The sequence below is a fragment of the Polypterus senegalus genome, chromosome 9 (genome assembly GCF_016835505.1).
Source record: "Polypterus senegalus isolate Bchr_013 chromosome 9, ASM1683550v1, whole genome shotgun sequence".
Classification (NCBI taxonomy): Eukaryota; Metazoa; Chordata; class Cladistia; order Polypteriformes; family Polypteridae; genus Polypterus; species Polypterus senegalus.
The window spans coordinates 72,169,923-72,185,064 of NC_053162.1; the positions used below are offsets into that span (position 1 = coordinate 72,169,923).

Below are 15,142 nucleotides of genomic sequence, written 5' to 3' on the forward strand. Positions count from 1 at the left end.
TTGCAGAAACAAGCAAACATTTTTTACTGCAATCACAACACCACAGGGAGATTTTTGTGGAGCAACACATGAATGAGGAGATAAATATGGTCCCATTAAAAAAATATATATAAAAGTTCATTTTTATAGTCATCAAATGTCAGCACCACCCACTGACTATTTTTCTTAATTAGGTTAACTGTCTTGTGCACGGTAGTGCAGCAAAATTACAAATCTTAGGGCCTGCAGTTAAACCTCTTATCTATCTCACAAGATGTTTTGAAATTTGAACATTGACTCTGACATTATAAGAAATTTCTTCACAATGAAATTCTCAAAAACAAGGTGCACAAGACTGACATTGGCAACAAAATATTAAAAGCAGCTAAATTCCTTGGCATTAGAAAATCTGCGGATGTGGATTACATTAAAACTTTATAAATGTAACAGGTATATAACACATGTGTGACAGAAACATGTCCTTATTCATTAAAAGCATAAACAGTTTTAAAGTACAGTCCGGGAAGGAACTTTTATTATCACACTGAATGTTTTTTAAAAATATATTTTTTTATCTGATGTGACACAAAAAATATTGCAATTAAGTAGCAAAACAAATTACAGCAGTATGAGGAGTAAATGCATTACATTTTTCAAGTTAACTATAAAATATGAATGGTATCCTATTTTACTCATGCAATGCATCAAGTGCTAATATTCACAAACAAACATTTAAAAGGTATGGTAAATTGTAGCTTTTTGACAATTTCTCTAAGTACATCTACTCAGATCCTAGGAACATGTAATAAAAGCTTAAATGTTCCATCAGACAAAACACCTTATGTCTCATTTCCATTTGTGGCCTGGACAGGCTCAGCCTTCCAAATAGTGCTGCCAAGCAGACAAAGTGATGCAGCTTATCAGAATGCAAGCTGCAGCACATTGCTATAATAGAAATCCACTATAAAACAAAGCTTTTTAAGACTGGAAAACAATAATTGAAGGCAACATCTTAAAACATTTAAGCTTTGTATATGATATATTCTTTAAATTTCTATAATTTTAAATAAATTTACCCTGAGCTAAGAAGTGCATATATAGTTTATAGTATTACTAATTGGTGGCTCAGTAGCACAGTGGTTAGTGGTGCTGTATTACAGTGCCAGGAACCTCTTTTCAAATGCCATTGTGGTCCTTTTGTGTTTGGAATTAAGTTCTCTTTGCGGTCCTATAAAACTTCTCAGGTTCAAGTTTCCTAGCAGATCTCATAGAAGTGCATATTGTGTTAAATGTTGATGCTTAATCAGCCCAGTTTGAGGTTTGACTAATGATATTTTGGTGTGCCATTCAGTGTTGGTTTTTGATGGAAAACATTCAGATTCACCTGTGAGAAGAAGAAACCTAGCTGTCTAATCAATAATAAAGGTCCAAATCCATGGATTTGAATGGCATGCTTCTGACATTTGTAAAATTTACAAATAATAACCATATTTCTTTATGTGACAAGAAACCAGTGCAAAATTCAGCCACATATACAGTGCCAGTGCTAGGTTATTTTTCAACCTTAGCCAAGCATATTATTGTGCCAACCAACTGTTTGGTAGCTAACCCATGTGGCTGCATTTTTCCACCCTTATGATCTGCACCCTAGGCAAATGGCTTATTCACCTTAATAGTGGCACCAGCCCTGCACATATATGGAAAGCAGATTAGGGTAGAGAAACAGAAAGGGTTGGCTGATGTTGGATTTCGCTTCTAGAAAAAGCATATTTCTTGGTGCCAAAAAATACTACTGAAAAATACTACTGTTGCTAATAAGCTTTAACCAATGGGAATAAAGACATTTTAGACATGGTAGGACGGCCAGAAGAGACTGATACAGCCTAAAATACCAAAAGATAATTAAAACAAGTTATAAGACAATATCATTAGAGATCATTTACAGTGTTTGGACATTGCACATGTATTCCGAGAAAAAATTTTTAGTCGACAGCTTAATTATGCGAACCCATCTCTAAGCGCTTTACCTATTTTATATATATACACACATATACTGTATATACACACATATACTATATATATATATATATATACATACACACACATACACATATATATATATATAGATATATATACATACATATACATTCTATACATGTTTTACTATGTACACATGACAATAAACTAAACAAACTACAGTTTGTTGTACTTTTAAAAGTAGAATACAGGAATGTTAAGAGTCTCACTAAGAGCCTGGACCAGAATGGCCCAGCAACTTTTTATTTATTTATTTATTATTGACCATTAGGACACACTGCCTGCCCACATGTTTAAAAACACACAAAAGTACCACCTTACCACTTCCACTTCTGGTAAGAGGAAAATAGAGCTAGGTGTTGAGAATCAAGTGCATTTGTTGAGAATTTCTAGATATTAAGAAATTCTACCATCTTTGTATTAAAGCAGAATACCTTCTGCATTTTAGTTTGGGGCATTTATGCTTGTGGTAATACCATGCTAAGGAAAATGACATCTGAGAGAAGCAGCTGCTGCTTATGATCAGTCTTGTAAAGCATTTAAGGCCACTTTCAAAAAAATTGAAGTCTATCAATGTACAGTGAAATAAATTATTAACCAATTGAGAAATTCCACACAGCTACAAATACACCAACAAAAGTATGATGCTACCAGAAATCACATAGAGTGGAAAAGCTATATGTACTAATCTAAAGACTTCTGTCAACATGGCAAAACTTTACATTCTATTTTTGATGATAGAATCACAAACAATTATGAGTTTCATGGTAGGAAAAGGCCCCTTTTCCCCTGGAAGTATATGCTTGCAATCTTGCTTCTAAACAATGCACAGGACTTCTGAAATGATGTTCTCTGAACAGACAAGACCAGAGCTGCAATGATGTACAATACTACATCTGGTGAAGACCAAACACAGGGGTATCAACATAAAAACTTGTTTTACCAACTATCAAGCACTGTGATCTACAAATGATGATCTGTAGTTATTTGTGAGATACAGGACAATGACACCTAAAAATTACCAAGTCCAATTTGTCTTCCTTCAACCAGAATATTCCAAAATCAGACCATTCTAGTTATCAATCAGGTAGCTAAAGCTTGAATAAACGTTGATCAAGCAACAATGGCTCTAAACAAAACATCAAATATAAAAGTAAATGGCTGAAAAACAATAGAATCAAAGTTTTGGAATGGCTAAGTTAAAAGTCCAGACTTCAGCCCCATTAGGAAGCTACCCCAAAATTTCACACACAAAAAAAAAATTTTAAAAATTAATCAACTGATGCAGTGATGTAGGGAGAAGTAGATCAAAACTCTTCCAATACAACGCAAAAGACTAAAACTGATAAAGATTCTTCCACAAGCATTTGAATTATGGGGGTGTATTTATATTTTTGTACTTGCCTTCTGCATAATGATCCTTTGAACCTGGATGAGATACACAAAACCATAGAAATAAGATATACTTGCTCAAATGACTATAAATGAAAAAGGCAAGTGAAGGTAGTTCCGTTAATTACAAAAGGAACTGGACTAAATGATTGAAAAAAAATGCACCAAACCTTGTGAACCTGACACATGAAAATGCCACACTGCATGAAGATTAAAGCAGTCTTATATGTCTTATAAACACAAAATACTGTCTATAAGAAAAATATTTTCTGTCATGCTAGAGCTAATACGAACCCAGATATGTTAAAAAAAATAATTAAACAACTACATGCTTATTGTGATGAAGCAGTAATAGCACTTAAGAACAGGTTTTAATAAGAACAGGTTGTTGACCCAGCATATCTACTTAATTAATATTTTTCGAGTATTTCCAAAACAGTACCAGTTTAAGACTTAAAATTTAGCAAAGTTCAACCATGCAACAGGTCATCCAGGCTCTATATGTTTACTCTACCTTGAAGTAGAAAAATGCTCAAAGACTGTGTGAAATCTATACTTAACAAATTGTTAATAACAACTTAAAACAGATTCATCACTAGATCTGTATAAGATATTAAACTATGTAATTTTATGAATTCAGAAAGGTTGTGTTGACAGTATAACTTGATCCACATCCACTCTGAACAAACCCAAAAGTGTTTTTTTTTATGAAAAATGCTCCATAACTCCATTTCCTTGCCAAGGCTTGTTGACTTCTAAATACATTCCTCACATTTAGTACTAGTGATCAAAGCCGCAAAAAGATATTTTTTGGATTCAGAAACATGGTGAGAAATCAAAAGAAGAGCAATCAAGACTTTAAATTATGTTTTCACCTACTCACTATGATGTGTGCATTTTGATCATGTAGGTTGCCATAAGCTACATTGTTTAGACTAGCACAAGAGATTAATCTGCACAACTGAAGAAAATAAATCATTTTTTCACTTCACACATTTTCAATGTGATCTTATATGGATCAAATGCTACTAGTAACACTTTCAGCATCACTTTATTGTGTTTGTTTTGAAAAGCATAAACTGATAGCTTTGCAAAGACAGGTCTAACAGCCTACAGAAAAATGAACAAATAAAAATCTATAAAAACTGCATCACGTTTTGCTAGCAGAATAAATAAAGAATTTAATATGCAAGTTTTATTTGCAGTCTAAGACTTGCATACCCACATATTGCTATTCCATTGTACTTTGATACCTGTTGCAACTTAGTGCATGTTTTAATTACATTTTAAATAAATGGTTAGAATTTCTAAAATATAAAGAATGAAAATTGTACTTATTATTATGAGTAAAGATTAAAATCTTACATTTTTCTAACCAGGGTACAAGGAAAATTACAGCTGGTAATTTTAAACTGATTTTCTTAAAGCTTGTATAGGTTTTCGTAATTAAAGATTGAACTATTGTATGGAATGGAAAAAATCAGGTGCCCAACCATGCAGCAAGTGAAAATGAGGCATTACTTAATCACTAACTAAAAAGATCACACTTAAACCAATTCACTGGCCACTCAAAAAACACCCAATTCAACCCAGTGGGAATGCTATATGTCACCAGTTTTGTAATTTGAATTTATTTACCTACTTGTTTTTTTCAGTTGAGCTGGGTGCCATTGTCTATAGTATAAATACAGTACAGACGGTTTGTGAACAGGAAAAAAAAAAAAAAACACACACACACACACAACCTTTTTAGAAGTACAGGTTTTACAAGGGGCAAATATCTTATCTTTTTTGAAGATCATCTAATCCAGGTTCAGAATCTTCCAGGTGCGCTGTTGGAGAATTGGACTGGATTGTTGGTTGAATGTAATCCATTTTGTCACAGAAGCACATGATAAAAATATTAGCCAAGTTTGGTTAAGAAAGTGTGTAGAAACAAAAACTATTAACATTTATTGATGACGGTTTTGCAGCAATTGCTAGGCACATACAGGATTCCATTAGATGCTATGTCCACATTCGAAAAGATGGCACATTCCAACATCCGTCAGCCTCATCAGCAAAATGTGTTTACTTTGAAAGTGTGCTCTGTGCATTTCTTATTTGAACAGATTCACAGCCAAATTGCTTTTTTCCAGGGTGATGCTTCAGAAATTTAATATATAAAATAACTGCAATATCAGTTTTCCTTTAAAGGTTTCTGAAATATACCCTCAATTGTCTAAAGGCCATTGATAAAGCTTCAGCATTTTCAGAAAAAAAATGAATACTAAAATCTAAAAATGATCCAGCAAGTAAAAGTCACAGATGCCCACTGTAAATTGAGGGTGCCCTGCAGCAGGAATGGTGAGGTGTCCAGTGCAAAGAACGGTGGTTATGAAATACGTAGAGTGGCATCTCTAATTCTCAGAGAGTGAAAGAGCCAAGGCTGCTTGCAAAGCTGCTTCCTCATCAATACTATAATCCTGTATTAAAAAAATGAGAAAGTTATGTTGTTAGGTTAATAACATACAACCAATTCAAACAGGAAAAAATGGCTGGAATGAACAAAAGCTAAAACTACCTCATTCTACAACCAATATAGTTCTTCAGTTTCTTACCAAACAGTAAATGTAAACAAAATACCATATTCTGCATAGTAAAAGTAAGTTTTCTAATTCCTATAAAAATGCAGACTACATGAATGACAAGTCCAGTAACTTCTATTCTGATTCTACAAAATAACATCACTTGTAAGCAAATAAGAATTTCAACAAAACTTTAAATGTTTTCAGTTTCAATTGGTCTATTGTTTTCTACATATAACTTTACAACTACCCTAATTCATAAGGTGACAGTTGAGACAGTAAATATAACACACAAAAATACCGAGATATGATCTGTTGCCTCCCAAGTAACATATAACTTGGCAATCATAACAATCAAAAACTAAGCCACCCCCAAAACCCATCAATCTACCAACTGATAAACAGTGACTTGAATATTACAGCAAATAACAAGAAATATTTTTGATTTTTAACAATATTAAACGATCAACAGTATAATTAATGTTTTATATCATTACATTATTAGAGTGCAGTTTGTTCTTTAATCTTGAATAGTTTCCTTATAAGAGCTCAAACACACGGTCACAAAGGAGTAGATGAGGCAATTGTTTCACATTACCAGTTGAATAATGATTCACTTGCCATGAATGCTCAGTTAGTTAGTGAAGTGTTAATTTTTCAACTATATGAAAATTATGTTGGGTACAGTTGCAGCAAATATATTAAACACCATTCACCAAATATATTAAATACCAAAAATGGCTTGGGCATTGAGTTGATTTTGATACAAAATTATAGCACGCCTTCAACAAACAAGCATACATGTTAGTTCTCTTATACTGTTGAGGTGACTTTTAAAAGAGTAAGAAAATTTAATCTTAAACTTGTTTTGAGATTAGTGACAGACATTCCCTCAAGCCACTAATCTATGATAAAATGTTATTGCTTACTGGTGTCACTGGATGTAATACCAATATTACTGTCAGAACAAACTAGAATGTAAATCAACACTTCTTCAATGACAATCTGACACACTGAAGCAAGTTTGAACTAGGGTTAAGTTTCCCATTTTATTGCATATCTTGTCCTCCTGGTGAGGCATAGTTTAAAAACATTCCTCTAAAGCAGTTGCAAACTTTTCACTAGCTCTAAACTATTTACTTAAATAAATATGAAATTGTTCCTACACAAGCATTCAAAGCCTCAAAGGAAGCCAAAGCATTATTAGTACAGTCCATGACCATGCACAGAAGCCTACAATATCCTAGGTAAATCCGTGCACAATTTGCTAATACTGTACTTTTAAACATTTCAAAAGCTCTTTATTATAGAAAAGAAATAAAGGAAGTGCAAGTATCATGTATCTGAGGCACATACTCTCAAATCACTTTTAACTTGTAAAGCAAGGTGAAGTTGTAATTATTAAATAAACAGAGGCAGTAGATGTGTGTCTAATTCCATATCAACTAATGCTGACAGATTAACATGCTTCCACAAGCAAAACAATTTGAGGCAGCACATTTTTTCAAAAGGAACTTTAGAACATTTACATTGATCAATACAGAAATCAATGTACTCATTTAATCATCCCACTGATCACTTTATTTCTTCGACAAATTACTTAAAAATAAACTTGGTCTAGAGTTAACTATCAAGTAATGTTCAAGCACAGAATGTAGAAATAACATGAACAAAAAATGAAATGCATCTTGAAATTCCCAATGATCACATGCTCAAGAATATAATCATTACTGATTAAATAGTTTATCACATCATAATTAAGTTGCCTTTGTTAGCTCTTTGTATAAAAGTTCAACATTTAAACTGTTATGAAAAAGGAAATAAATTAGAATTGTTATATCCTGTTATAAGTCTCTAATTTTCAGTGATAACAAGCACATGAGATCATTGTTGTGTTTAAGGTTTCTTTTTATATAAACTAATCCACTTGCAGGCAGTTTTTCCTGGTATGGCTTTCTACTATCCAACTCTAAAAAACAGTTTTTTCTTTATGTTTGCAGTTTTACATTTTAAGGTGCATGGAACCTAAAAAATTTAAATGTAGCTCATATCACTTTCCCAATACTATATGAGAATTAACTTATGTATTCCAACAGTTATTTATTGACACAATTAAAAGTGAATTTTACTCTTTTAGGACATTACTGCATTTTCAAATGCCATGTTTTTTTCTCTGACATATTCTGTGTAAGGGTACAGTTAGCTGGGGATAATAATGGAAAGTACACTTTAATGAGAAAATAAAATGTAAACTAAAAAAAGGTTCTTTTGTTTCTATGAGAAATCTGCTAAAGTAAAAAAGATGCCAATATATGAGTATTGTGTGAACATTTATCAACTCTTCTACTAACCCCCTTTCACTTACCACAAATGTATCATAAGAGAACTTGTGCCGATGAAGAAGGTGTTGCAAGAAATTGGCACTCTTATAGCTGGGGTCACCCCAAGGCATTGCTGAGCAAACTGGACATACCTGTGAAGACATGAAGGACAATATATTTTAATACATAGGTAGTATGGCCTTTGAATGCAGGGGGCCAAGATGTAGGAAGGATTAAAGAACAAAACACAAATTGTTTCTTTAAATACAGAAAAAAACTCTTAATTACAACAGCTTTACAAATTTCAGAATTTGCAAAGCCATAGCTACATGCTGAAGCAGTAATGCTTTGTGATATACTGGTATTGCTTAATAGGTTGATACTTGTCTTGTACTCATTGAAACAGGGACAGGCTTCAGTCACCTACAACCACAACAAGGAATATGAGTGTACTGAAAAAGGCCAAATAAAAATTAGAGACCACACAAAAGGAAGTGTGTTTTAAAGATATGTGCTCTATGTTTTTCTGACCAAAAAGATTATTATTTAGGTAATGTCTACCAAACTAAATTATGACAATATCTTGCATCTATTGTAAACAAGATTTTTAACATATAAAATCTGTTGTGGTTTTACCAGGCCTCCATCCATGTTCTACTTTTCTTTGTTAAGTCTAATTATGTTGTTAGTTTTTGTTTGAATGCTACACTTGTGGGACTGGCCTCTGTCTTGGTAAGGTCTGAAATGCCTCTTCATACTGTGGAACCATTAGCTACTGCTCTTGTTGTTTAGCTCACATCTGTAGATTCTTATCAGCCTTTGGATACTCTGCCTCAAGTTTTGATTTTGTCAAGTAGATTGGATTTTGTTTGGTTTTGTTGATCTTGAGTAGGGAATATTTTCTCTTTGCTTGGCCTGTTTTTTCTAAATTATAATTATTACTATTATAAGAAACCTTGTATTTTTCATTTGGGCCTAGGGTTTTTACAATTCTTCTTTCAAAGGCTGAATATAATAGCAACACCTTAGTCCTCTTTTTTTAAAATCCAAAAGATTAAGTGCTCACCACTTTATTGGGGTCATTACGATGGTTTTCCATACAGTGCTTCACCAATTCCTGCTGATCTAGGTTTCTTGCCCCACAGTATGGACATACGAACGTTGAGCGGTTTGGAATATTGCTAAACAAAGAGACAGATCCATGTACAAAAAACATTTCAGTGACAGACATTTTTTTATCTAACCTTTCTACAATATAAGCACCTTCATCATTATTTTTAAAAGCCCAGCTCACTTTTACAGGATAGTATTGAAAGGCTATTTCAATAAAATATACAATTCTTAATTCCATTTAATCCAAATCAGAGTCACAGAGGGCTGCAGCCTACAGCAGCAACATCTGATCCATGGAAGGAGTCAATCCTGCATGACATGCCAGTTTACTACAGGGCCCACTCATGTACAATACATCCTAATATTCAAAGTCAGACAGCTTAAAATAATCACTTCTTTGGAGATATAGAATCATTACAAAAACCTGGACCCTAGAAACTATCTGTATTTACAGTAATACATAAAATTAAATTATTCCTAAGTATGGCAGACCTCTTAAAAACTATAAACAAACAACATTTTGAAAATGAAACATCTGTGAAAATCCTTGAGAACAAGAAAGGAGAGCTAAAATCAAAAACAGCAACTGAAAAGATTTACAGCAAACTGATATTGTGGCAAATTGCAATTATAAAATCTATCAGAACATTAACGATTGTTTTATAGTATATAAACCATAAAAGAAACCCTTTGGAATATCATAGCACATAACAACATTTCTTTTCACTCATTATTCACATCTTCTTCAGTAATTGACACAAAATTGATATACTCTTATTTCAACAGTAAAGTCTTAAAATAAATAAATATGATTCCTAGATGACATAATGCAGGTTCCATTACAAGTCAGCTGAAAAACTTTACATTCCCCATCCCCCCATTATGAAAACTTGCATTTTTCTTTAATAGACCTAACACACATTATGTTGGTGTTGCAACTTGACTATTTTAATCCACAAATGCAATTATTTTTTTTTTTCAATTGACTGGCCATATTTGCTTTTTTGAAAAAAAAAAAATTACTGTTACATTCTACAAAATGAACACACTGTCCTCTGTCAACAGCATCAACAGCTCTGCTACTGACCTAAAAAGATGTAGATTCTAACACATCAGCCTACACATCATTAATGATTTTCATATATCCCCTCATCAGACATCTGACATCTTTAGCCACTTGTCTTGTGAACAGTTGAGGGCACCAATATGCTCTGTATTTGAATTCTTTTTTATAGGACATTCACATGCCAGTGGTAAACAATGATACACTATTTGGAAATACAGAACAGATATATATCCGAAGCGGAAAAAGCTACATAACAAGACAACATGCAATATATAGTGTAAATGTTGCTATGGTGTTTTGTCATTATCACATTGCCTAATGTCAACATTACATACTCTTGAATGATCATATTCTACAAAACTTTCCTCCAAGATAAAACAGCAATGTTACAATGTTTAGTAACTTACAGATCTCTAATAGGAAAGGCTACGATGTTAGGTGTAAAAATGAGCTAGCTTCAGCAAGTTGCTAGCCCTCTGCAATTACTATTTAGCCTATTTTTCCAATAAAAACTACTTACCTGATATATTGAGAACAGTTCTTTCTCCATGCCTCTTTTTTGGTCTGGTCTCTGAGTTTTCAGTTGAATAGCAAATGGTGTCATGCTACTAAAACAATTAGTTGTTTAGACTGACCATATAAAAAAACTAGCATCCCTAGATCGATCACAAAAAAAAAATGGTGTCTGTTGCAGGTAAGTTGAAAAAAATTGCATAATTCTGTGAAACTCTTGCATCTAAGTCTATGAGGTTACATCATTGCTTATATGGAGATCTGACCTTAAAAGCTCAAATTTTTTCTCTCTTGCATTTTACATACGTTAATCTCTTAATTGCATGTTTGCACTTGCTGTGTTGAAATTAATTCCAACGCAGTATTGACTGGAGGGTATTATTGTGCATTGCATAATCTATAAAATCTCTATATCTATAAAAGGCCATGTAATGGTGTGCTCTGTAAAAAGTTTAAATAAATGATTTGTCTGTGCAAGATGGTTACACTAATTGGAAAATATATTATAATGTTTTCATTTTCTCATATCAGAAAGCAAATACAGGCTGAGTGTTCTTAATCCGAAATGCCTGGAACCAAATATTTTGGATATTTTCGGATTCTGGAATATTTGCATATATATAATGAGATATCTTGGAGACAACCTTGATCAAGTAGTGAAATGTAGTCAAACCAGCCATATGACAACTCATGTGTATAATAATACATGTCACAGAGCTGTTGTTATAATGTGAGTTGATGTGACAAATATATTAACCCTCAAAAGTGATGAATATCATGTGTAAACTGTATTTTAGTTCCCTTTTAAGAGTTCCAATGCTGTGTATTTGCACAGAAGAACTTTTTTTGTTTTTTGTCAGATTATATTACTTACCCGTTGTCACTTCTTATGGTCCTGGCCAACACGGCAGGAATATCTTGGCCAACCTTCTCTTCCTCATACCTACTGTGCTAGAAGTCATCACACAGCATTGGTCCTCTTAAAAGGGAACTACAACAAAGTCTGTTCATTAAGTTCAACACTTCTGAGGTTTAATACTGTAGTGGTTTCTATGTGTGGAAATGATAGTAAAATGTGAATCAGAGAAAGAATGTTAAACAAAAAAAAGAGAGGTTTATTAGGGAGGTGGTTCAAAACAAGGTATGCATGAATACCGCGGGACAGAACTCATTCAAAAGAAATACCAAAATGAATTATGTACAGTCTTTCCCACTGTTCTGGCCATGGGGAATACCTTCACTGAACTGCATTGACTGCTGTTACTCTCACTGGAAGGGCTGTTATACGTGGTGGATGAAACCAAGACTCTTTCTCTGACAGAACTTACTCATGATGTTCACTAGTGATGGGCAATTCACAAGCAATCATTCTTTATGAACAACCATGTTCAGGGAATCATATGAATCGACTGGTGAGCAGGACCAAATTGATTTAGTGTAGCTCAACAGGAGTGATAAAGCATATTTGTGTCCTACACTGGCAGATGTTTAAAGCACATGCGAAAGGACCATGTGAATCACAAGTCTTGACTCAAATGAAAACAAGTCTAATGATTCTGGTACATATGATTAGTGAATGAATCATTACGGGCTGCACAGTTCTCATTCACTTGTGATTCTGTAATGAAATACCTTATTTTAATTATACGTCTTATTTGTCTTAACATGTATCAAGTACAGAAAAAGGACAATAGCAGATGAATTAGCTTGTTAAATAAATTATTAATCTTATATTTACAGTATATCTCTCAATTATAAAAAAAAAATCCTGGAGAGAAACAGTAGGGCGACGATACATAAAAAAAAAGCACGCCCATTCCGGACGTTGGCGCTATACACAGGCAGAGCAGGTTAGAGATTATGAAAGCAGTGGACTTCGAAATGCTCAAAAAAAAATAATAGTTGGCGCAACACACATGTGGAGAAAGTTAAAGAATATGAAAGTAGGAAAATTAGAAAGTATAAAAAAAGAAAGTAAAGATTACAGGAGCGCAAACAAACAGAAATTATTACTCGAAAAATGGAAAATAATCACCACGGACCAGATGTTATTAAAACAAAAGTAGGATAAAGCGATGTCAGAAATAAAAGAGAGTAGAAAACAAAGTAAAATGTCATAAAAAGGATAAAAAACAATGGGGCCAAACACATGCAGAGCGGGTTAGAGATAATGAAAACTGGAATTCAAAAGACTCAAATTAAAACTTAAGAGCGAAACACATACAGAGCAAGATACAGAATATGAAAACAGAAATTTGTACATTAAAGCAAACAAAAAGAAACTATTACTCGGAAAAATAACGAAAAGGTGATTAGAGATCGAATATATGGACATAAGTGATATGTCAGAAGTATGTAAATATTGTAAGGCTTTGAAGTTTAAGTCAAGAGAATTTCAAAAATGGAGTTTACCTCACTTGCATTTATTGGTTACTTTGCAAATAAATTATTAACTGCTGATGATGTAGATCGTTTTGTCTGTGCTGAAATTCCAAACAGAGAAAGCTATCCTGAATTATGGTACAAAGTCATTAAACACATGTCTCACTGACCTTATTAAAAAGATTCAGCACGCTGGGACTTTGGAAGATTCAAAATATTGTTTTTAAAGAAAAAGAAAATCTTAAAAGTGTGTATCCGGAAAAACAAAAAAGGGAGCTAGTGAGCGAAGCGAGCAGAGGGCGAAGCCCCCAAGTACTGTATAATTAAACATATATTTGTAAATAATTATATACACATAAACTATCATTATATTTATATATACACACACAGATATAACAAAATAATGTATGAATTATTAAATCAGAGAGGACCCCATACTGCCATGTTACTCACTGTTTCTTCGCCACAAGCCTTTTTTCTCATCCTACTCTGGAAGAGTCAGGTATCTCAGCACTCACTGGTTCAAGCTGGCTGCTTACACCCCACCACTCAGTTCTGCTAGTGCTATCAGCTCCAAATTTCGTTTTCGCAATGTGCTGCCACATGTACGGTAGTCATACATGAGTCGCTACAATATGCTTGTCATGTCAATGCACATTATAGTAACGGTTCAGTGATATGAATTATTATACGCTTTGCCTGGATTTTACTACTTGATCACATTTGTTCCAAAAAATATCTCATTGTGTATATAAAAAAATAAATATTTTCTGCTTCCCAGAATTTCACATTAGGGATACTCAAACTGTACTATGAGAACAACTTTGGCCTATCGTTGGCAATTTTACATACTTATCCACTACCTGGCATAGCTGAAACTAAGTAAAGAAAAGGATATTGTTGAATACATGAAGCAATCCTTATTCCAGTGTTGAAGAGAGGTGCTTTTACATTTTCCTAGGTTTGTAAACCAATCTACTATTATATAATTCACTACTGGAATTTTGCCTTTGGTGCTTTTTAATTCATACTTGATTCTAAAGTAATAATTAATGACCAAATCTTTATACATTTAACATACTTCACAGCTTTGTTTGAGCCTCCACATTATCGCTAATAACTACAGTTGGGTATACAGTTGTGGGAGTTTTGAAGTGTAACCGAAAGATAAATTACACATATGCTGGTGACCTACCCTCTACATGGAAATTATCAAGTGTGACAGTAATTGTTTTAAATTGCTCTAGTGTGCACTGAGATTGTAAATCAGGTCTTAACTTGGATCCAAATTTTTAAACCTCTGAAAGAGGTATGCATTAGTTTAATAGATGAACACGACTGAAACTTGAACTAATAAAAATAAACCACATGAACACACTGTGAGAAAAATCAACCCTAATGCAATAAACAAATTATATTTGACAGGTTTCTTCATATAATGCTACACATGCTGAATAATAATAATAATAATAATAATAAAAAGATCAACTTATTTTATATTTTTCTTTGTGTAGACAAACTTGAGAAAGTGAAAACAAGGGATCACCTACAAGTCCAAAATTTAATGAAAAGAACAGCACAGGCTAATTCTGCTTACTTCGACTTTTGACTACATTTCCCAAGACTTTAGAACTATTTGTTTAAAAATTTCTGCTTTTTTGCTTGAAAAATGTTAAATTATTTTTTTTATTTCAGCACTTTGTTGTCGTGTGCCTCAAAACACAAATGGATCTGTTACTCTTTTCATACACTGCACCCCATTTCAAAATATA

General features: G+C 33.2%; 1 protein-coding gene across 2 annotated transcripts in view; it reads right to left on the reverse strand.

Moving 5' to 3' along the window:
* Nucleotides 1-2,163: 2,163 nt before the first annotated feature.
* Nucleotides 2,164-15,142, reverse strand: part of LOC120535424 (E3 ubiquitin-protein ligase RNF166) — an 85,731-nt gene continuing 72,752 nt past the window's right edge. For both annotated transcript variants that reach the window (XM_039763257.1, XM_039763258.1), the window contains exons 4-6: nucleotides 9,363-9,477; nucleotides 8,341-8,448; nucleotides 2,164-5,873 (exon numbers count right to left, since the gene is read on the reverse strand). In XM_039763257.1, coding sequence (XP_039619191.1) covers nucleotides 5,808-5,873; nucleotides 8,341-8,448; nucleotides 9,363-9,477 — 289 coding nt within the window. In that variant the 3' untranslated portion in view covers nucleotides 2,164-5,807. The remainder of the gene's footprint in view (nucleotides 5,874-8,340; nucleotides 8,449-9,362; nucleotides 9,478-15,142) is intronic.